The sequence below is a fragment of the Pteropus alecto genome, unplaced genomic scaffold (assembly GCF_000325575.1).
Source record: "Pteropus alecto unplaced genomic scaffold, ASM32557v1 scaffold100, whole genome shotgun sequence".
NCBI lineage: Eukaryota > Metazoa > Chordata > Mammalia > Chiroptera > Pteropodidae > Pteropus > Pteropus alecto.
In genome coordinates, this window is record NW_006430723.1 from 659496 (window position 1) to 683439 (window position 23944).

At 38.6% G+C, this 23944-nt stretch overlaps 1 protein-coding gene across 4 annotated transcripts in view; it reads left to right on the plus strand.

The window, feature by feature from the left end:
• Positions 1-23352, plus strand: part of STAMBP (STAM binding protein) — a 25934-nt gene extending 2582 nt beyond the window's left edge. For 3 of the 4 annotated variants that reach the window (XM_006905185.3, XM_006905186.3, XM_015593158.2), the window contains exons 2-10: positions 1522-1739; positions 10705-10780; positions 11063-11158; positions 12303-12669; positions 14649-14773; positions 15647-15784; positions 20637-20749; positions 21310-21409; positions 22693-23352. In XM_006905185.3, coding sequence (XP_006905247.1) covers positions 1537-1739; positions 10705-10780; positions 11063-11158; positions 12303-12669; positions 14649-14773; positions 15647-15784; positions 20637-20749; positions 21310-21409; positions 22693-22749 — 1275 coding nt within the window. In that variant the 5' untranslated portion in view covers positions 1522-1536 and the 3' untranslated portion in view covers positions 22750-23352. Of the gene's footprint in view, positions 1-6; positions 149-1521; positions 1740-10704; positions 10781-11062; positions 11159-12302; positions 12670-14648; positions 14774-15646; positions 15785-20636; positions 20750-21309; positions 21410-22692 lie in introns of those variants that run through there. The other variant, XM_015593156.2, reaches the window with a different exon arrangement.
• Positions 23353-23944: the final 592 nt, after the last annotated feature.

Below are 23944 nucleotides of genomic sequence, written 5' to 3' on the forward strand. Positions count from 1 at the left end.
TTTTCGCCATCAGCCCTTCACCACACCTTCCCCCCCTTTTGCGGATGCTGATCTCTTTGGAGTGTTGCTCGGCCCTGTAGTACCCGGCACCGCTTGCTGGCCTTGGGAGGGGTTTTCATTCTGGACTCCAAAGATCCTCTCCTGAGAGGTACTGAGGTGCAACAAGCATCCTCTGCTTCAGTCAGCTTTAATGGGCCCCAGACTGAATTTACTTAGTAGACAATTTGGGGTGTGTGTGTGTGTGTGTGTGTGTGGTCGATTTGCTAGCAGCTGTATAAGACCGTCTGTGGGAAATGGAATGCCTTTGCATCTCTGGCAGTATCCACAGCTTTTGTACTATTAGGGTGTTTTAGAAAGGAAGCTTGGCGGAGGAAGTGTGACCTAGACAACTGGCCAGGAGAAGACTATCTCTGACGGAAGAGTTGCAGTGGGAAACAGAAAAACAGTAGATAAACAGGATCAGAATCCTGACTGAAGCAATCTATCTCTATTGGAAAAAAGTAAAGTTTAAGATTGAAAAGGCAAAAAGGGCCAGTTGACACAGGGCCTTGAATTCCAAAATGAATTCTACCATAGCATGTATATTCTAAAGAATGCCGGTTAGGATGTAGTTTAATTCAGTGTGTATCAAATACCCAGATTCTTTTTGGAAATGTTGTAGAGTGATATCTGGTTAGAAGCTAGGATCTGATTCTCATAGCAACAATATCTAGAAAGGTTGTAGAATTACTGCAGTTTGAGACCTGGGGAGAGAAAACTCCCAGGTTTTTTGTTGGGTTTTGTTTTTTGCTTCCAAGTTACCATTGTACCCTTTCGTTAGTCAAACAAGACTTAGTCTTTGAAGATAGATTTGAATAATTTTTTTTCAAGATTTAAGTTCCTTGCCCTGATGAATGATGTAGATTGACTGGAATAGTGGTTTAGTGAGCAAAGTGAGGCTTATGAACGTTCATTCTCAGACCAATTCCCCTAACTTTGTGCTCAAATATGGAAAAGTATACCACAGAAAAATGTCAGTTACTTTCAGATTAAATAAAAATCAAACTTGAAGTCAGTTAACAATCATCATGAAAGTTCATTGACTTTACTCTTTCAAGTACTGGGGAGGATGGAAGTGAGTAGTGGGAGGAGAAATAAGGCAAAAAATGTAAGATGCTGTTCCTCCTTTTAGGGTGCTGAGACAGGGCCGCCTAATAACGGGGAATGATTGGCATGAAGTGTAGAAGTGAATCCTCTGTGGCCCATTACAGTTATACTCCTCATACTACCTAATTATGACAAAGGGACTGTGGATTTTTGAGTGTGCCAATCCTTTTATCATTGTGATATGGGCTTCTTTGATGTTCCCAGCCTTCTTATGAGAAAGGGACCTTATTTAATATGAGCCACAGCATATGGTATTTTTCTCTTAAAGTCTTTGTAAAGTAGAAGTTTGCAAGATAAACACACTGTGTGCTAGTTTTTGCTGAGATGATGTGGGCCATGGTGTTGATGCCCTCTTTTTTCTCTTTTCTGTCTTAGAACTTCTTGGTCCTGATGTCTGACCATGGAGATGTGAGCCTACCTCCCGAAGACCGGGTGAGGGCGCTCTCCCAGATGGGTAGTGCGGTGGAGATAAATGAAGACATTCCACCCCGTCGGTACTTCCGCTCTGGAGTTGAGATTATCCGAATGGCATCCATTTATTCTGAGGAAGGCAACATTGAACATGCCTTCATCCTCTATAACAAGTATATCACGTAAGACACCTCCAGTTACCTTTTTATTTTCAGTGACTGATGCCTCACTCATTTTGCTCTTGTGCTCATTTGCTCAGAATTGCTAAAGCTAGAGAACTTTACATTATTATCATTAATCATTTTTTTCTGGCAGCTCCTACTTATTGGCTGTCTTTGACATTCAAAAGTGTTATTTTAATGACTCAATAGTTTCATGAGTAAGAGACCTAGCTCTTTGGCCTGTGCCCACATGGCCCAGCTGTTAGGTAAGAGACTTGGTGCTTAAACCACATATGTTTTGTGTTGATGAATGTTTTTCCTGTCCTCTCCCTATTAAGGCAGCCAATCATAAGATTAATGCTGAGACTTAGCAGAGCAAAAATTCCTCACCTCTAGTAAATTGAATGATTCAAGAAAAAGTTTTTTCTCCTTAACCTTTATCATAATCATGCAAATCATCAAATAAGTATTGACCACCTACAGTTTGTGTGGCTTATCATAAGACCTTTCCCTTGAGTTGCTTAGCATCTCAGGGTGGGCAGCAAAAATGGAAGATTTCTGTACAATTAATAGGGAACAACTTCTAAAGTCCCCATGATCATGAAATGATGTGTAATATAAGAGGGAATAATGTTTAATTCCCAGACTTGTTCTTTTGTAATACCAGGACCTTTTAAAAGATAATAATGATTACAATGTATTTGTATGGCTCTAAATCTGAATAGTTCATAGAGTATTTCACTTGCGTTATTTCATTTGATCTTCACAGTTCTGTGTACATTGAGTAGTAGTCTTGTGTATTCTCCCATCCTATAAATAAGGAAACAAACTCAGAGTTTAGTGATATGATTTGTTCCACAGTTTGGAGTGACAAAGCCCAGATTTTCAAACTCTAAATTCAGTATTCATTCTACAACATCAGTCCTGTTCTTTTTGGTTTTTTTTTTTTTTTTTTTTTTTTGATAGTGTTGTTTGAGTTGAAGGTAGTCTTTTGAGATCATAGTCTTAAGCCACACTGACTATTTTTTTTATTATTGTTTTTTGAATAGATAACACGTACATATGGTGCAGAATTCGGAAAGCACAAAAGGGTATAAATATCTAAAAGCAAAGTCTCCTACTATTCCTCTTTCCCCCCAAACCCTCAATTTCCCTCCTAGAGACATTCCCACTTAGTTTCCTGTATGTCCTCCCAGAGATGATATATGCACGTCAATTATATCACAGTAAGTTTTTGATCACATACTACTCTAAAGCAGAGTATGTCAACATCGATATCATTGACATCTTGGGCTGAATAATTCTTTGTCATGGGGACATTGTAGGGGGATATCTGTCTTGTGCATTTTAGGGTATTTTATTGTCCCTAGTCTCTACCCACCAGATGCCAGTAGCACCTCCTCTCCCACAGTTGTGACAACCAAAAATGTCTCCAGACATTACCTGATGTTCTCTGAGGGGCAAAATCGCCCCAGTTGAGAATCAGTGCTCTAAAGAAAAGTGGGTATTAAGAGTGAACAGCCTAGGATTCATATTGTAATTTTAGAGAGGAGAAAAGGGACTGTTTTTTGTTTTGTTTTATTTTTTAATTTTAGAAATGGTGCCTATTTCCTCAAAAATCTGTCATTCCGTCCATGCCATCATACTTTATCAAGTGATCTCAATGATGATAAAATTTCATATAATCATAATTACATTTCCGCCTCTCTTTGCTGTTTTGAGTTTTTCATTCCTAGACACAGTGGACACAAAATTTATTTTCCTGAGAAGTCTCTTTGGCTACTGGCCCTCTTCATATACTCCGCTGCTGATAGAAATAATATTCTTGTATATTTCCAGTAATCTTGTGGATAGTTCTCCCAGAATGAGACCCAGGGGTATAATTCCTTTGGGAAAGTTCAATAGAATTGTGGAATCACTCTACCAGATATTTTCTAAAGGGGTTTTCTGTGTCCTGTTGCCCTACACAGAAAGTGCTTCAAGGGCAAGGACCATATTCATTCAACAAATATGTATCACATAGACCTACTATCTATGTGGCACTGTGCTGGGTCCTGGATACGTAGTAAGTAAAATGGCTCCTGCCCTCATTGGTGTACCTTTCTAGTTGTGAGAGAAGACAGTAAACAGGTAAATAAATACATAGTCACAAAATGAGGAAAGTGCTATGAAAGCTACAGAGAAGGTGCTGTGACAGAGAATAACCAATATCTAATTCAATATCTAGTCAGGGTAAGGTCTGTCTGAGAAGATAAGATTTAAACAGAGACTTGAAAGATGCAATAGAGTTGGTCATTGTATTTTGAGTGTAGCAAGTAAGGAGAGAGAATGACTTTCAGATGAGGTTAGAGAGGCAAGCAGGGCTGAATCATGAAAAGAAGTGGATGGATTTGGTGTTCTAGAGGTAAACACCATGGGACTTATTTTAAAAAGTTTGAGAAAGGTGGTATTAAGGTTGACCTAGAGTAACTTAGGATGTGGTGGTCCACTTATCGAGATGGGAAAAGTGGTATCGAAAGAAGTTGGGTAGTGGGTAGATTCCACACTGCATATGTATAATATCTTTATGTTTTTGTGGGTTTTTTTGGGTTTTTTGTTTTGTTTTTTTGACTTGTTAAGATGTTAAATTTGAGATATCTGTAAGAAATCCAAGTTGAGATGTCCAGTGGGAGCTTGGAAGTACCAGTCTGAACGCAGAGAAGTCTGGGTTGGGAATACAAACACAGGAATCCTCAGTATACAGTGATTCTGAAGCCCTGAGAACCACTGAGACCTTCTAGCACAGAGGTTCATTGATAGAACTCGGAATCCATGAACTTGAATGGGAAAACTTTTCTTAATTTTTACTAACCTCTAATTAAAATTTAGCATTTTCTTCAATTTTGAATATAGGACTCAAATGACAGTGGTAGTAATATAGGCATATTTTGGAGATATTGAAGATTCAGTTCCAGACCACTGCAATAAAGTGAATTTTGCAATAAAATTAGTCGCATGAATATTTTGCTTTCTCAGTGCATATAGAAATTATATTTACACTATACTGTGGTCTATTAAGTGTACAATAGCACTATTTCTAATAAAAACAGTGCATATACCTAAATTTAAAAATACTTTATTGCTAAAAAAATACTAACCATCATCTGAGCCTTCAGCTAATTGTAATCTTTTTGCTGGTTAAAGATCTTGCCTCAATATTGATGAAAACACAATATCTGCAGAGCACAATAAAATGAGGTATGCCTGTATTTGTAATTTTGTCATCAATAAAAAGCAAGATATTTTCATATCACATTACAATTGTTGCTGATATTTCAAGGTAGCATTTACACCCATGACTAGATCCTGTTTTTTAATACATTAATAATACATTAATAAATGCATTAATAAAGAAGCACACCGCAGTTTTTTAATATTTTGAAAACTGTATTTCAGTAGAATTGGTTTCTTTTATAATCCTTTGCAGTTTATGTTTTATCCTTTAAAAAATTGTTCTCAGGAGTCCATAGGTTTCATCAAATACCAAAAGGATCCACAGCACATAAAAGGATCAAGAATCCTTGATAATGAGACTGTAGAATAAAAAAAGGAGCCTTGGACTGAGCCTGAGATTGGTTAGTACATGGAGGGCCAGCAAAGGAGACTTTAAAGGAAAATTGACAGGCGGGAAGAAGTCTAGGTGTCAGTGGTGTCGTAGAAGCCAAAAGAGGTCAGTGTTCGCAGGAGAGGAGCCAGCAGGGTCAGATAGGTCAGATAGGTCAGATGAGTGAACAATTGGGTATAGTAACATGAAGTCATTGGTGGTTTTGATAAGCAATTTCACTAGAAGGGTTAGAGAGACACTAGATTAGTGTGTGTTGAAAGGTGAATGGACAATAAGAAAGAGGAGACAGCAAAAACTTTTTGTAAAGGGCCACATAGTAAACGTTTTTGGCTTTGCAGGTCATTTAATCTCTGTCACAACCTCTGCTTTACAAAGCAGCCATAGACAATATATGTACAAGTAGGCATGGCTGTGTTCCAATGTAATTTTGTTTAAGAAAACAGGTAGTGAACTTGATTTGACCTACTAGCCATAGTTTGCCAAGACCTGGCATATTGTGTAGACATCTCTTTGTAGAAGTTTGGATAGGAAGTAAAATAGAAAAAGAAGTAATTGAAGGGGGACAAGGAGTGTGTGAATGTGTGGTGTATATTTTAAGATGGGAAATTCTAGATCATACTTTTTTGCTGATGGAGAAGGATAGGCTGATGTTACAGAAAAGAGAGTTTAACTGTAGCAATAACTCCTAAATAGGCAAGAGGGGATAGGATTAAGAGTACATGGATTCTCAAGCAATTGATATTTTTCTGTGATTTGGTGTTACTTTGAGTGACATGAATGTCAGTGTTAACGGTGAGACATACGGAGAGTCTGTCCCTGTATGTGGTTTCACTAATAGGACTATTTAATATGATGGATGAGGCCTGGCGGAGAGTTGCATAAGAGGGGATGGGATATAGATGCTCATTTATTTTATTTGTTAGATTTAGGGTTTAATTTAGGATTTTGTTGGATTAGTGTGACCTGAATCAATAAAAGTAGCTACCTCCATTTTTCTTGCAGATATCTTCAGGACCCTGATTCTGTGAAGTGACAAACCCTAAGAGTAGGAAAAAAGTTCTAGCTTAGTATTCTTGGCCTGTCTTTCTATTGCATTTTACTTGGTCTATTCCTGTCAGTAACAATGGCTCACTTTGGCAATTATTAAACTGAGGAGAGAGGAAGGAGTAGGGCAGGCATTCACCTCTCCACTCCCCTGCCTCCCCCACTATTGAGTCACTGTTCTAGATCTTTTGTGGATCCTTTAACTCAGAAGTTTAAAAGGCATGTTTGTTCTTTTCCCAGGAACAGTTCAGGCATCTTGATGATCTCAAGCACATTTACCCCCTCAGAGATTTTCCCTGAAGTAGGAATGCTTTGCCTTTTGCAGACCCTGGTATAGAAGGATATCCATCATATTAAAGCAGTACATATTTTCATGATGAGCATAGACAATCATCCAAGCAGTGGATTCTTTCACAGCTTTTTATGGTCATTGACTAGAAGGGAGTTGCAGAAGACTTAAGCAATTCCTGTCTGCTGTGTGAGCCTCCTATAACACCAACTTGCTTTCTGAAAATGTTCTGTCACCTGCACTGAAAATGGTCACAGCTAGGACTGGGACTTATAAACTAAAGAGAGTTTTCATCTATGATTATGCTTTTCTGATTAACTTTTTAAAGATTGGAAGAAATGAGAGTCCTTAATACTTTCATGTTATATAATTTCCACTTGACTTTTTAATTAGTTATTTTTATACACAATATTTGTTCATGATTAAAACCGGTTTTTTTTTTTTTTTTTTTCAAAACATATAGCAAAGGAACTATTAAAGTGAAAAGTCTCATCCACCGGAAATAACCACTGTTATGTTTCTTGTGTGTACAAGAAAATGTTTATGCCCGTGTAAGCACGTGGACTCACATGTTTATCCTTTTTTCTCAAAGCATGAATGAAGTCATACAATATATTCTGTTCTACAACTTGCCTTCTTAACAGTCCTGTCTTTCCATATCTGCTCGTAATGGTTTATCTCACTCTGCCTCAGGGCTCATTCTTCTGCCTGGAACAGTCTTATCCCAGATCTCTTCATGGCTCACTCTCTTCCTGTCCTTACTTAAGTGCCACCTTCCCAGTGATACCCTTAGCAGCCCTATCTAAAATCTCAATCCTCCCATCACTTCCTGTTTGCCTTCCCTATTAATGACTTTTTCTTGCACTGATTACTATATATTTTCTATTTTGTTTATTGTCTGTTTCCCCACTGTGATATACACTCTGAAGAAGAATTCATGACTGTTATTCACTGTCAAATCCCCAGCCTTTACAATAATGCCTGAAGCCTTAGTAGATGCTCTATAAATATTTGTTGAATGGATGAATGAATGATTATGTTGCTTATCACATTTGGGTACACCATAACTTACTAAATAATTCCTTAATGGTGGACATTTAGGTTTTCAGTTTTCCCTACTTTTTATGAACAATGCTCTTTGAATAGTTATATATATATCTTTATACTATTGTGTAGGATAAATTCTTAGAAAAGGAATTGCGAGTTTAGAGGATATACACATTTAAAATTCTTAATAGTTGTCTCCCACCTGCCTCCCTCCCCTAAGAAAAAAATATCAACTTATAGTCCTGCTAGGAGTGTATAAGGACAACACCCTTGCCTACACTGGTTATAATCGACCTATAAGTCCTTGCCAATCTGATGGATGAAAATGATATCTTAATTTCAGTTTCTTTTGTTATGAGTACCATTTCATAAACTTATTCACCTTTTAGCAATCCATCGTCTTAACCACTCGGCCACCTCGTCACTTATTCACCTTTTATATTAACCTTTTCTCCTTATCTTTGTTTTTCTATTGTTCTATTAGGTTGTTTTGCTTGTGCTTTTGCCAATGCATCTTAATTTGCTTTGGCACGTTCCCTCACTCTGGGCTGTAGCCAGATATAACCCTAGAGAACAGTGTACATCTGGGCCATAACTATTCTGTGCCTAGAACGTTTCTAGTCCCGGTGTTAGCATCTTCATCTCTTCTTCTTGCTCACATTTTTTGTTTATTTATGTGTAAAAACAACCATGTAAACACATAGTAGATGTTAGCTATGTTTGCTTAGCACTTTTTTTTTTATCTTTTTAAGCATACCAGCAACCCTATCAATGGTAATATTTTCTATTCTCATATATGTGTGTGTGTGTGTGTGTGTGTGTGTGTGTATAGAAACTGAGGGATGGTGAGATTAAGTAATTTGCCATAGGTCACATGGCTAGTAACTCACCAAACCAAGATTCGAGCCTGGACATGGTGGCTCCCGAGCCTGTTCTCCTAACCACTAAGCTCTGTTTCCTCCAGTATGGAAAGGGGTTATTTTCCCCATTCTCCTCTTTCAAGAGACCCTTCTTCCCATGTGTCCCCATTCAGAAAATGGACAACAGTTGTTGAAAACAAGGGAAAGTATTCATGTACAGGTCTGGAAGTTTTATCCTTACTTATAAACTCGATTCGAATGCTTCACAGTCTAAATAATATAAAAAGATTTATGGTGACAAGTTTCACTCCCACTCTTGTCTCATCCACCCTGTTTCCCCTGCCTTCTATTTTTATTGGTTTCTGTATATACTTCCTATGTTTCTTTAGATATTTAAAGATAGAGTAAATAGATAGATATCTATATACATATATATAATTTTTACCCTTTCTCACATATGAGGTAGAATACTATATATACTTTTTTATACTTTTTTCCTTCACTCAGCTCATCCAGAGATTTTAAGTCTATTTTATTCATTAGATATTTATCGAATGCCTCTTTATACAAGGCACTGTGCTGATTTTAGAGGAATATACTAAGAAGCATAAGACAGTCATCTCTGGCCTCAGGGACATTACAGTCTATCTCTTCAAGTTGAGAGTGTAAGTGAACATAAAGTGTGGTGGTTTATATGACATGGATTTTCTTGGCGGATTCAGGCTTCAATATAAAGCACATTCAGCCTGCTAAAGTGAATGTGTACCTTCGTCTTTGATGTCAAGGCGAAAGAGTTACTGAATTATAAGTCTCTTAAACATAAGAACTGTGTCTTTTTATCTTAATATCCTCTTAGGACTTTATGACTGAACAAATAAATCTGTACTCCTTTTAAATATAGACTGCAAGGAAACTGTTTTACATCTTTTTCATAAACCCAAAGGGAAGATTTTTAGAATCATTTCGATTTTAGAATTCCTCCCTGCCTGAGGAGTCTTGTCAGATTCGATTGAAGTAAAATTTTCACATGTCAAATATAGAACTGAAGGAGGAAATCTTATCTATACAGGGTTTGTTTTGAGGGAAGCCACCTTCTTTTCCCTTTACTGAGGCTTCCTCCTCCATTTTCTCCTGCCCATAGGCAGAAAATGGAAAAGAGTCAGTTAATCTCAACTACAGCAGAGTATTTTAGGGCTGTGGGCAAGCTAACCTCAATTTATATGTTTTGGGTCTTGGCTTGTATTTATTACAAACTAATTCTCTTAAAAGACCCCTTTGTTCAGAACCCGTCCAGTAGTCGTGGACATTCCAGGAGCCATGTGGAGGCGGTGTTGTGTGGTGGTTAAAAGAGTAGACTGGAGCTGGCCTGCTGATAGTGAAATCTGAATTTGCCACTTTGACAGGATACTGTCAGGCTCTGACAGGATACTGGACTTCCATTCATTTTCAATGTCCCCAAGTAGACATCCTAAATGTTAGAGGTCTGTGAATTGGGTCAGTTTATTTTTCCCACTGAGCTTTACAGCCAAGGACAAGAATTGAAAGAGAAAATCTAGCACTTATGCTTCTCTAAACACTTTTCATTAGAGATCATAGTGCACATTAGACATGTAACATGCACATATTACACACGTTCTCAGTATGCTCAGTCTTCTTTGCAGGAACATGAATCCCAAAGGAAAAAAGCCAAAAAATTAAAGGTCACACAGTGGTAGGAGTAGAAACAGAACATGGGCTGTCTTTTAGCCATTGGCTGCCAAACGGTTCTCTGAAAAATGATTTGTGACAGAGGCCCTTTCCTTTGGAAGCCTATCACTGTCACATCATGAAAAGAATCTCTTTGGAGATATATTTTGGGGCACAGGATAGGCTTTTTTTTTTTTCCATCTTTTTTTGTTGTAGGAGTCTGGTGCTTGCTGCTGCAGGCCCGATTTGGGAGAAGAGGAAAACACTGTTGCTCTTTACAGGGCTAGAGATGGTTTGAGGAATATGGTCTGTCTGGGTGTGCCTGTCACCTCTCCCCTGCACATCTGGAAACTCATCAAGCAATGGCTGCAGAACAAGGGAGTCGCACTTCTTAGGAGTCTTTCGAACATGTGGACATTTTCTTTGTATCTTAATCATTCTGATCTATTCCCTTAGGCTATTTATTGAGAAATTACCAAAGCATCGAGATTACAAATCGACTGTCATTCCTGAAAAGAAAGACACAGTAAAGGTGGGTCTTCACTTTCACCGTTTCCCATCTAAAAGCTGCAATGTGGCACACACTAACTTCAAGGTAAAAGTAATAGTGTCTATATCTGAGCATCAAATCCTGCAAAAGGAAATGAGGCCATTTCACCTAATCAGTATGAATAACAGATATGGTACAGTAGGGGGTATTTTAAATCACTTTCAGAAACGTTGCTTTTGTAAATTTGACTTAAGGCTTCTTTTTACTTTTCTATTTAATTAGCTGGGAATTGTTCTAATTCTCAGTTTTTCGTGTGTGTCTCAGAAATTAAAGGAGATTGCATTTCCCAAAGCAGAAGAGCTGAAGGCAGAGCTGTTAAAACGATATACCAAAGAATACACCGAATATAATGAAGAAAAAGTAAGTATAGAACAACAAAAAAAGGAAATTATTTTGGTTTCTTAGGCTGTGCCCTGGGATTATAAAACAATATTTCGGCAGATCGTGTGATTTGAATGTGATACTTTACTTTATTTGGCAAAGGCCAGAAGCTCAAAAAAACAGAACATAAGTGTTTAGGCTGAGGATTCTAACACAGATTTAGCCTGCTTATCCATGAGGGCAACTTTAGGGACAAAATATATTGCCTGGCTGCTGTATCTAGAGCAAGAACCTGAGAACAATGGAAATTCTCAGTAAAATATAGGTTTTCAGATTAGATAATTTGGCAGGCTTGATTCACATTTGGTTATACCTGAAACAGGCTATAACTGTTTGAAATAATTGATTTTTTTTCCAAGCCATTTTCAAATGATTCTTTTTAGGAAGAATCAGTTCAGGCATGTGGAGAAAATCCCAAGGCACCGTCAGTGGTCTGTGTCAGATGTGAATACACACTGCAAGCACTTCCACATTATTTTGTAGCACTCTGCTGAGCTCTGTTCTAGACTCTGATGGTAAAAATCAGCAGAGGGGTGAACAGCTATGGGGCATATATTTCTAAGGTGCCAAGTGAGTGAAAACCTTAATGAAAGAGATTATTACCTGAATTTCTTGTTCATTAAAAATGTCACACTATATTGAACTGATCACCAGAAAAATTTCAGAGGCTTCGTTTTCGGAGGTTAAAATTCAGTAGAGACACCCAACATAGCAGCTATAAGTTTGGATTTGGTCCCGTTTTAAAGCCTCACTTGGGATAGAATGTATACATGGCACCGTTAGAGAATAAAACTGCATATGATACTAATTATGAGGTGCAGACAATAAGTTGCATCAAGATTTCAGTAAAGAAGAAAATGCATTAATTAGAGTCATTGAGAAGGGTACTGAGAGGATTGGTGCTTTAACTGTCCTTGAAAAATAGTTATGCAGTGGCTAGATAGACAGGAGTGGTGACTCTTCTGTGTGTGTATAGGTACTGAGGGAAGCATGAATTCTGTGTTAGGAAATCAGGCCAGAGCAAAAATACATTTTGGGAACTCCCCCTGTAAAAGCCTTGTCCTCCTGAGGTATGCATTCGCTTGAGTGTAGTGTTAGCCTAACTCCTATTCTTTCTTTGTAGAAGAAGGAAGCAGAGGAATTTGCCCGGAATGTGACCATCCAGCAGGAGCTGGAAAAGGAGAGAGAGAGGGTGGCACAACAGAAGCAGCAACAGTTGGAGCAGGAACAGTTCCATGCCTTTGAGGAGATGATCCGGAATCAGGAGCTAGAAAAAGAGCGACTAAAAATTGTACAGGAATTTGGGAAGGTGGACCCTGGCCTAGCCGGCCCACTTGTGCCTGACTTGGAGAAGCCCTCCCTAGATGTGTCCCCCACAGCACCTGTCGCATCCACACAGCCTTCGGACTGTAATACAACTGTAAGGCCTGCCAAGCCACCTGTGGTGGACAGGTCCTTGAAACCTGGAGCATTGAGCAACTCAGAAAGTAGTGAGTCCTTTTGCTCATGTCCTCTTCCATCTCAGCTGCAACCAAGTGGGATGACATTCCAGGGGATTCAGCCTAAGATTACCTCCATGATTCTGCTCATTAGGCTCTGGTCACAGAAACGCATGTTATCGGCATTGCCATACTGTGTCCTATAATACTGGCTATGTTATGAAAGTGGCCTTTGCTTAAGCCATGTTATTTACCCTGGCCCAGGCTGATTTTCTAAAGAGCTAATAATATCCTTGAAAGTCACACCTTCAGCTTTTAAGAGTTATATAGAGATTTGAAATATTCACTGAATGAGAGACCACTGTTAGCCTTTTGTAAAGAAAACTTGAAATTTATTGCACCACTTTGCACTTTAACAACTGACTTTAAGAGGGAGAGGGCGGGGTGCCTACTGAGTTGTGCTTGCCCTGAAAGCATTCCTAATCTTTAAGGAGCTTAGTGAAGGTAAATATTATATGTAGTTGGTGATAATTCTTTCTAGCCATAAAAACTGTTGACAGTCTTTCCTCCTCTCACCATTGATTGACTACCTGAGAAAATAACAATAGCTGTAAAATGATGAGTATACTTTGATTATTAGAATAGATACTTTTGGATAGGAATATCCTTTCAGGTAGGCATTTAAGGATGTCAGCTTTGCAGAAGATCCACTTAGAGGACAATGTAAGAGTGGGCAAAGGGTGCTGGACTCTGAAGCCCGGCCTTTAGAGTTTCTTCTCACAAGAGAGACTTGTCTCTCACTACTATTCCTTCATACATTTTCTGTACTCTGGTCAAATTGGACTCTCATGTTCCCAAAATAGTCCCTGGACTGTCTTACCCAAGGAGATTTGTTAACATTTGCCCAGAAGGTAAAATCCTCTTTCTCTATCTCTGCCTTCCCTGCTTTTCTTAAAGTTTTTCTAGGTACCCTCCCCTTCAATTTGATTGATTCTGTTCTTAAAACTCTCAGAAGTCTTATTATCTGTAATATAGTGGAGATCATTACCCGATAGTGTAATTAGTTGTCAATAACTAGATTTTAACTTCTTGCAGGTTAGGGCTTGGGTCTTATTCCTATTTGTGTTCCTTGTGGGCTGAGCACAGTGTTTACTTGATATGCATTTGGTAAGTGATTATTGAATTGAAAGGGAAGGACTGTGCCAAACCTTAATCCGGACTCCTCACATACTGTCATCAGACTGCCATGTGACTGCTTGGCTCCTGGTCCGAAGTGGTTACCCCTCTAGCATTTCAGATCTTGCTGACGAATGTGCAGAAGCAGAACATCCTTTTTCAGTTGTTTTTTTTGTTTTGTTTTTTGTTTTTAAGAAAATGTGACTGTGAAAGATACCCTCTGATTTTAGCCTGCTGGCTCTCTTATGGAGTTTCCCCCTAGATTTCAGGGCCTGGGTTCATTCTTGACATTCTGAACCAGGCTTATGAGCTGCTTTGTTCATGAGTGCCTTTTTTGAGGACCAGAGTATGTTTTTTGTTTCATTTTACCATTTTAATTTTCTTCTAAGTAAATAAATTCAGAAGTAAGTAGTTACCCAAATTACTTCCTGTTATCTAGAATATAGCCTGGTGTGTTTCTTTGAAAGTCATATTCTTTGATATTCTTCTCTAAAATAAAAGAGATTTAAAATAAAAATAAAAATTTAGTTGAATGAGGTTTATTTTAAATCATTTATATTAGATGGTGTCAGAATTCCTGAATAACTCAGAAACGTCTTTTAAATTTACCCATCTTAACTTGAATGGTTACAGGCCCTCTTCTTTTCTTGAAATAATGTACTCCCAAACAGCTGTTGCCAGACGTTGGAGAAGAGACTTTACAATGCTCTTTCTCTGTCATTTAGGATGAAATTCCCACTCACTGCCCGAAGTTGGGGTGTTCCCAGTGATTGCTCTCTCAGGGCTGCCAACTCTGAGTCTACTTGGGGAGGCTCTGCCCACGGTCTCAGACTTTTCCTGTTTCTCCATTACAGCTCCTACGATTGATGGACTGCGCCACGTGGTGGTACCCGGGAGGCTCTGCCCGCAGTTTCTCCAGTTAGCCAGTGCCAACACTGCACGAGGAGTAGAGACATGTGGAATTCTCTGTGGGAAACTGGTAAAAATGCTTTCCTGAGCTGAGACTCTTTCTTTCCCCTTGGCTTCCTGTGACTCTCAGAGAAGATATCCAGTGTCAGTTACTCTTTGCACTGAAGGGACTATGGACAGCATAATGCAGTGTCACTTTGAATTTGGTGACCTTGTATTTCATTGATTTTCAGAGTCCATTGAATTGAACTGATTATTTTAATGCTAGCAGTAAGAAATACCTAATTCTAAACTTGATAGGGAGATCCAGTCATTCATCACCTTTATATCATTTTTCGAGAACCTGCTTTATGGTAGGACCTGGAAATATGAAATATGTAAGACACATAGCACATGTCCACACAAAGTACCTGAGCGCTCCGGAGAAATGGGAGATATACACCAAAAGATAAATAACATGACAGATAGTATGTACAATAAGAGGACTAGGAATTTTTGAAGAAGGAAAAATCATTGAATGGAGGCACTTACAGAACCCATTACTAACTCCTTAATGAACAAATGAATGAAGTGGAATAGAATTAGACTGCCTTAGAGGATGAGAAAGACTTAAAGAAACAATGAAAGGGAAATTACTTTAGACATGAGCAAAGGAAGAGAAGTACTATGTGTGGAACTTGTTAAGAACCATGAGTAAACCCATTTCACTGCAGCAGGAAATTCCCCAGGGCTGTGGGTATCTGTGGCTTTGCAGAGCAGCCCCAGGCAGTGCACATGAGCAGCCAAGTCTGTGAACCACTGAGGTGAGGGACTCAGGGAGCAAGATGTAGACTGGGGTGGGAAAGGCCTTCTCTTTCATGGGTGTTTAATTTGCCACTGCTGTGACAGAGTGGGGTTGCATAAGCTCCAGGGAATTGTGACAAGCTGTTTTCTCCTTTAACAGATGAGGAATGAATTTACCATCACTCATGTTCTCATCCCCAAGCAAAGTGCTGGATCTGATTATTGTAACACCGAGAATGAAGAAGAGCTTTTTCTCATACAGGATCAGCAGGGCCTCATCACACTGGGCTGGATTCATGTAAGCAATTCCAAGCTCTCTAAGGATCGGTCTCTTCTCTCACAATGTTACAAACACACTGCTAGTTTCTTTCTTTAAGCAAAGTAAATCATATTCAGATTATTTAGATGATTATTTTTCCCTCTCTTGGATTCAGGCTTGACTTCCCCACCATACTTGATTGCTTGTACTCTGGTATTGATTTTTGGGAACTACTTAGGGCTTTTTAATTTTTTTACTTAAAAAAATTTCTTTAATAAAAATAAACTTCTTTTCCTAAAGTTACAATTTCTCTGTGAGTACGAATGATGATGGGACGTTAGCCTAGAATAGATGTACACATTGACTACATCTACTTCATGTATAGTATATATGTTCCTAAAAGTATATAAATCAAAATATTTTACATGAGCCAAGGAAATTAAACAGATGCTTGCATTTGTTTTTCTTAAAGTAACATATACCTTTATGTAATCCAGAGGGGCCCCCAATATAGGTGATTTTAAGTGTCTGCATATCTTATGTAGTCTTTTGATTAATAATTAGGTAAAATATAATTCTATCTCTAAAGATTATTTCTTAATTTTTCTTGCTATTCCTTTTTAATCCCTCACTCTCATAGACTGAGCTGCTTTTCATTTTATGTGACAGGGTTACATACAAACAAGTCAGCTCATTTCTGGATTTGGGAAGATTACACAAGCTTCTATGTTAGAATGTGAGAAATTCCTGTGCCTCTGTCATTTTTTTTCAGTTTAATTACATGAATATTTGCCTTCTATTGTGTGTCCCCTATTATAGTATGTGGGAGATAGAAAACTTGTTCCTTACCTGTCAGGAGATACAAATTTGAGTAAGATATGATTTTAGTCTTATAAAGGAGATTAGACACATAGACGAGTAATAACTCTTCATGTGAGGCAGAATGTGCCAAGTGCCTCAAGAGGTGCAAAGAGAGCACTGGAATTCAGAGGAGGGGAGGGTCATACCAGTTTACTAGAATTTTTACAAATGGGGTAAAGGGGAGTTCCCTGTGGAAGGGAAAGCACTGGAATAGGCAGACTGTGTTCCTAGAGCATTGAGTGGTCCAGTTTGCTGGAGTTTGAGGTTCCTATCAGGAAATGGATAGTAGATAAGCATTAAAATGATACATTGGGTGAACAGGCAGAATAGTTCTCTTTTTTAGTAAGTAGAGAACTCTTAAAGGTTTTTTTGTTTTTTTCCTCTGTATTCATGATGATTTCTTTTTTTAATTAAAGTGTAGTTGACATACAATATTATATTAGTTGCAGATGTACAACATAGTGATTTGACATTTTGAATAGATCAATGAGTGATGATCAAAGCTATACTTTAGAAGATTGATAATAAAGGTAGTTTTAAGATAGGTCAAGGCAGAGAGATCATTTAAGAGATCAGTGTGGTGATAAAATCTCATAATAATGAGAGCGTGGGTGATGGCATAGCATTTGGGAAGGAGGCGATGAATGTAGGATTTCAGAGGTTGTGGGAGTATGAGTAAGAGAGGATGATGAGTAAATGTCAGTGATGACTTCGAGATTTTTGGCCTGACTCATGGGAGTGGCAATGATCATCTCATAAGCAGAAACAGGGGCTCAAAGAAGAGAACATGTATTGGAAATGGGGTAAATGGTGTGATCACTTCTGAGTATGTTGAATTTAAGGTACTGGTGAGACAGGAAATCGGTGGAGATAGTTATCAGGAAGTTGGAAATGTGGCTGGAACTTGGGAACAAAGCCAAGGCAGGAAAGAGATCTGGGAGACCTCTGCATAGAGCTGATGTGGGAAGCCTCAGAACTGAGAGCAAGAAGAGATTCACTGGCAGCTTGTGGTACAGGCTCCTTAGGGGATCATAGGGAGTACGCAGTAATGAAGCAAAGAGATGTAAGAGGAAGGTGAGGGTAGTGTTAAGGCACAGAAGACAAAGGAGGAGGAATATTTTAAGAAGAAATCTCAGGATATTAACTATATCACACATTGCAGAGAGCTCTAGAATGATAAAGACCTGGAAGGGCCTGTTGAATTTGGCAGAGTCACTGATGACCTTGATTTAGTGGGTTTTAAACAGTGGTAGGAGTAGATTATAAAGATTTAAGAAGTAATGGGGATTGAGGTTGTGGTGATAGTGAAATGCACACTAATTTTTTGAAATACTCAGCTTGAAAGTAAAGAAGTGGGATGGTGGTTTAAGGAGTAGCCAGGTTGGGAGAAAGTTTGCTTGATTTATGGTTTCATGGGAAAGCCTTGACCATGAGTTTTGTTTTGATTTTTTTTTCCAAGACCTTTATATATGTGAAATACAACATACATAAGAAAGTACATAAATTGAATTATGAATCATTTAGCAAACATCTATGTACACACACTACCTAGGTCAAGAAAAAGAACATTGCCAGAAGCACATTCCCACCCCTTGCTCCTGCCTAGCCTTACTTCCTCCGTGGTACAGGTAATCCCTTTCCTGACTTCTGGAAATCCTTTGCTTCCTTTATAGTTTTACCACCTAAATGTGATAGTTTAATTTTGCCTGGTTTTGAACTTTACATAAATAGAATTTTATAATATATATTCTTTTGTGTCTGGCTTCTTTTGCTTAGCATATTTAAGGTTTACCTACATTCTTGTGTATAGTCGAATGTGTTTTTAGTGCCCAGTGAGTCAGTGGAAGAGATGTGAGAGGGCAGGAGAGACAGGTAATGTGGAGGTAGGAATGTATCAAATCAAAAGTATAATAAGGACATTGATGTTTATATGGGGGAGAAAACATTCCTCTGAGATAGAATTGAAGGAAAAAAGAAAGACACAGAGGGATTTTTGAGGTTTATTTGGAGGGGTTGAGGAGGTCTTTATTTCAACAAGATTGGCTTCTAGATCCACTGCCCAGCGGGAGGGAGCCAGAGTGGGTTTGAAACTGGAGTAGATAGGGGAAAGTCTGGAATAATTACTGTTTAGACTTCAGGTAGACCTTAGCCACAAATGGATAAAAAGATTTCTAATATTACTGAGGGCCTACCTAAGAACAAATTTAGAGCCTAAATTGATAGCGTCTCAGCTTTTTTTCCTCATGATATTTCTGTACTATTCCTTCCTAACCTGGGATTAAAAACAAATAGCAGACCACACAGTATGCTTAGATCTTATAATTGGCAAGAGAAGAATACAAAAGAGGAATTCTTCCTTCTGTATATTGCCAGCTATAAATCAGGTTCACTGGTCAAAAGCACTGCATAGTCTTGTATCGATCACCAACTATTGTGTAACCCCCAACCCAGTTTTCGAGAACTCCATGTACTCTCAGCCTGACTTAGCCAGCAGTGCTCTACTGTGGCCAGTCCACTCCCATTTGGGTGCCCAGGCCGCCCTCAGCATTCACTCCCCTTGCTCCTTTCTGTTCCTTTGGTGTATTGTTTTCTCTTCACAAAAATGCCTTCTCTTCTCTCCAGCATGGTGGGCACAGTGGACATAACTATTTTTTCAAGAAACTCAACTGTGAAGGGAAGGAGAAAGAGAAGCCGTAGTAGTTAGAGGGAAGCAAAGGCTCAAGGCAAGGTTTTTTGATTTAGTTTAACAATTATTTATTGAGCCCCTGCTGTGTGTCTTTATATTGTCCTAGCCAACCATTCTAGATCAGAGACCTAGATCAGCTTGTGTAGGCCTCATTTGCTCCTATTTAGAATTCCTGGCTCTAACTGTGGGGTGAAATGTGTTGGCACAGGCCATTTGTCCCTAGCAGTCTATAAGATCAAATTATTATCAGGTCGAAAACTTTTCCCTTACGGTCACCAACGTTCTTACCTGCCCCACGAAGACCTGTGTGCAGACTTCCTGTCAGCACTCAGCTAAAATGTTCCTGTCCCGCAGACCTGCTCTGCAGTGAGCTCGTCACAGCATTCTGTGGAGTGGTGTTTCTCAGACGAGGCAGCACATAAGAATCATTTAATGAGCTTTTTTAAAGAAGAAAACTACTTTCCCTTCAGTGTGGATATTTCCAGGGTAGAGCACAGGAGCCTGTGCTTTTGAAAAGCTGCCCAAGAGCTTCATTTTTTGCACAGCAGGTTTGAAAACACTGTCAAGTATACCTATTTGTTCTTTGTGCTTTTCTGTCAGTGAAAGTTGGTGGTCTTTTTGAGACATATTGGGTCTTTCTTTTTCCATTCTTGTTATCTAAGATCACACCCCCTCTAAGGTGAACATAAGTCATTATGTAGTTGTTCATTTGTACACAAAGAATATGCTCAATAACATTAAATAATTGAAAACAAATGAAAGAACTCGAATGCACATTTAGATGGTGCTTTAACAAATTACCCTCAAATTTCAATATCTTGATCCATTTCCCAAACAAGACTGAGTCCTTTGTGTGATTTAGCTACTACCCACTGAAATCCCAGTCACCCCCTGCCTCTCATATTCATAGATAATATGCTTTATCCATAGGATAGCTTTTGCCACTTTTGTCTTTAGAACCCCAGACTCATGTAACACCTCTATCAGGAAGAAGAATCATTCATCTAACTGTGGTTTGTTACATCCTTGACTTCTATCATGTTGAAGTATTGGGCAGCATGTACTGTCTATTCCAGAATGGGATATTGTACAGAGAGAGCTTGTGAGGAGCCAAGTAAGTCATGGTCAATTAGAAATTATGAGTTTCTTCACACACTTATGTTAAACTTGTTTACAATGCTAGAAAGGAAGTTCATTATTTATTATGAACTTCAGGCATACTTCTCATGGCTGCAAGTAGCTAAGAAAGACATTATGGCCAGCTGTTGAGAACTATCTGACTCTAGCTTCCTTCATGGCTGAATATTCTCACTGAGGGTGTCTCTTACTTTTTTCTCTTCTCAGACTCATCCCACACAGACCGCTTTCCTCTCCAGTGTTGACCTACATACTCACTGCTCCTACCAGATGATGTTGCCAGAATCAATAGCCATTGTTTGCTCCCCCAAGTTCCAGGAGTAAGTATATAGGATGCAGTTCAGGGCATTACAAGGAGATAGTGGGGGAAAAGCCTCAGAGGATAAGGTCTCTATTCTTAGGCCCTTTGTTCTCTATAAAATATATAGAGATTGTGGTATTAATTGGTTTTTCTACAAGACTTCTTTTTAAGCCCCATATCCTGATAAATCTGTTTTATGCTTATTTAAAAAGATATCCAAGCAACAATTTAAGTGCTTTTCTAAGAAAAAGACAAAGAAATTTGAAGTGTTTGACTTGAAGCAGTAGGAATTTCAAGAGATTGACGTCAGACTAGAGAATTTCAAAATCAAACAGATTATCTCAGTGTTAACTTCTTTTTCATTCTAAATCCTGTTATTTACTATGAAATCTCTCAGCAAAATTAGCGCGGTGGCAGTGATGAGTCATTCTGTAATTCTGATTCATTCACCAGAAAAGAGACCTATGAGCCAGCGTACTTTTGAAGCTGTCCCAAAATGAGCTCTGCCTTGCTGTGTGTGTGTTAGGGACTGGGAGGCCTCCTTTGCTTGATTCTGGGCCTGCTTTTTTTTTATTTCAGAACTGGATTCTTTAAATTAACTGACCATGGACTAGAAGAGATTTCTTCTTGTCGCCAGAAGGGATTTCATCCACACAGCAAGGATCCACCTCTCTTCTGTGTATGTAACTGTTAGACGAAATCGGGGGCTGTGCCTCAAGCAGAGAAGACAGAGCTGATGACACACATAGATTAGCCTTGTCACTCAGCTTTCCAGCTCTTCCTAATAAGGACATACATGGGAAGCAGTGTGGGATAGGAACGGATTGGAGTCTTAGCTCTGCCACTTAAAGACTGTGCGTCTGATTGGGCTACTTAACCTTCCTGGGCCTCAGCTTTCTCCTCTGTAAATGGGGATGATAATAATAACACCTACTTTATAGGATTATCGAGAGGATTAAATGAAATAATGTACAGAAACTATCTAGTGCAGTGAGCTGGCTTATTAAATGTTAGTTTTATTCTTCATCATGAGTCGCTAAGCGTATTTCAATAAGAGATCTGAACTCAAAGGGAAAAAGCCACTTAAGATGGGTAAAGTATTTTTGATTCTGGAATTATGCTTAAATAAGAGGGATTTTTATGACCTTCTTAGGAAGTTTTTTACCTCTAAGTTGCATTGAATAAAAAATTTCAGTTGGTGATAAGATCAATGTGTTTCAGTTTGCCCCTCAAATCTAATGTGATGGTGTTGCTTCTCTCCATGCTGGCCATGGTGTATTATTATTTCTTTTGGGTTCACTGAAAAATGAATAGTATGGAAAAGAGACTCAGAACCTTGTCACATAAAAGGAACTGGGACTATTTAGAAGAGAAACCCAAGGGAGAATCTGAGAACTGACTTTAAGTGTTGTGTAAAAAGGTATTGAGCATATTTCTTATGACACAGAGAACTAAAACTAAGGCCTTGTAGAATGACAGTTTTTGGCTAAGAATGAGAAAGAATTTTCTGACAAATCTATTAAAAAATAGGTCAGTCTTCCTTAAATGTAATAAATGTCTAGGTACCAGGATATTGCGACAGAGGCTGCACAACGCCCCCAGAATGCCCAGGTTTTCAGTTATAAAGACCCCTTTTGCATGCCAAAAGCGAGCATTTCTCATGTGAGAGTAGATGTGCTTTATTGTCTGCAATTCTTTTAGATAAATGTATACTTTTTGAATGACTCTAAACTATAGATACATTTGAAAAATAAATGAGAGCATATGGGCCCACGTTGATTCAAACTACAGGTAGGGATTGGCAAAAGTAATGATCCCCAGACTCCTTACTATAGCTACCAGTTAAACAGCAGTGGTTTCAGGTTGGGAACCACTAGCCAGAATGAGCATGTTAAATAAGCAGTTTTAAAAAATGAATTTTCGGAATTTTCCAAACTTTTCCTTTCTTTTTCCCTGTTACAGAGCTGCAGCCACGTGACTGTTGTGGACAGAGCAGTGACCATCACAGACCTTCGATGAGAGTTTGACTCAAACACCTGTCAAGAACTATAAAACTACATCAGTGTACTGTAGCCCCTTAATTTAAACTTTCCAGAAAGTTCTGGAAGCTTTTTTAGACAGAATAGAAAATGAGTATTACCTAGGGGAGAACTGATTTTCTATTTCTAGCTTGAAAAGAAATAATTGAATATGTATTTTGGCAACTCTGGAAAATAGCACTATCATGCTAAAGCAACTTTTCAGTCTGCCTATAACTAAAAAACTAAGATGAAAGAATGGTATAATGAACACTCATATACTCTTTGATCTAGAGTCACCAATAGTTAACATTATTTTCTTTCAGCTCTCCTTCTGTTTTCTCTGCCAACTCGTTTATTGTCTACCTTTGGACTAATTAAGGGCATCTATGCAGAAATTTGGAAGCCATTCAGAAAATCTTTGGGTTTTCCTGTGATGTATGACAATGGTTTATTATAAGGGCCAGGGACAGCTCGCTATGACTGACCAGATGTTGAGGCTTGAAAACCCTGAAAAGTGATTTTTGTCAGGAATTATTGTTATTTAACAAATATTTCAGGATATTTTTTCCTCTACAATAAAATAACAGTTAATTTATTTACATGTGCGTGTGTGCACGCGCACATGCGTGCTCTAGAGCAATCTGTTTAATCAAATTTGTCTAAACAGGCTAACTAAAAGGTCTGGTGGTCTGGGGAAAGGTGAGGGGAAATGGAATTTGAGATATACTACCATTGAAGGTGTGTCCCAGTTCACTTTTAATTGTTCAGTGCCTTTTGTCTGCCTGTTGCCATCAGCCAGGGCTGTGAAGTCATCTGTTCTTTTGGTGCTGTCTCAAGTGGGTCATCCCGTTCACTTCCTCCTTATGCCCTAAAAGCTTTCAGAAGAAAATAATAGAGCCTTTATTTGGAGTGCCAGGTTACACTCCAAATAAATAATTACATTCCCATGCCGTCCCACCCTACCAATTTTATTGTGTTGACTATTCTTTTCTAACTTAGGCAACATCTAGGAAGATGTTTACAGCTACAGTGGATCCTGCGTTTTTCTTTCTATGAGCTGAGCCCAGTGTTCTAAGGTGGCCTAGAAATAATGGTGTTCGTGACCCCTTAGATGGGGGCACAGACGAGTAAACTTGAAGAGGAGAGGAATACTTTCTTTTCATATCAAAAATCTGTGGGAAAAAAGTCTGCAA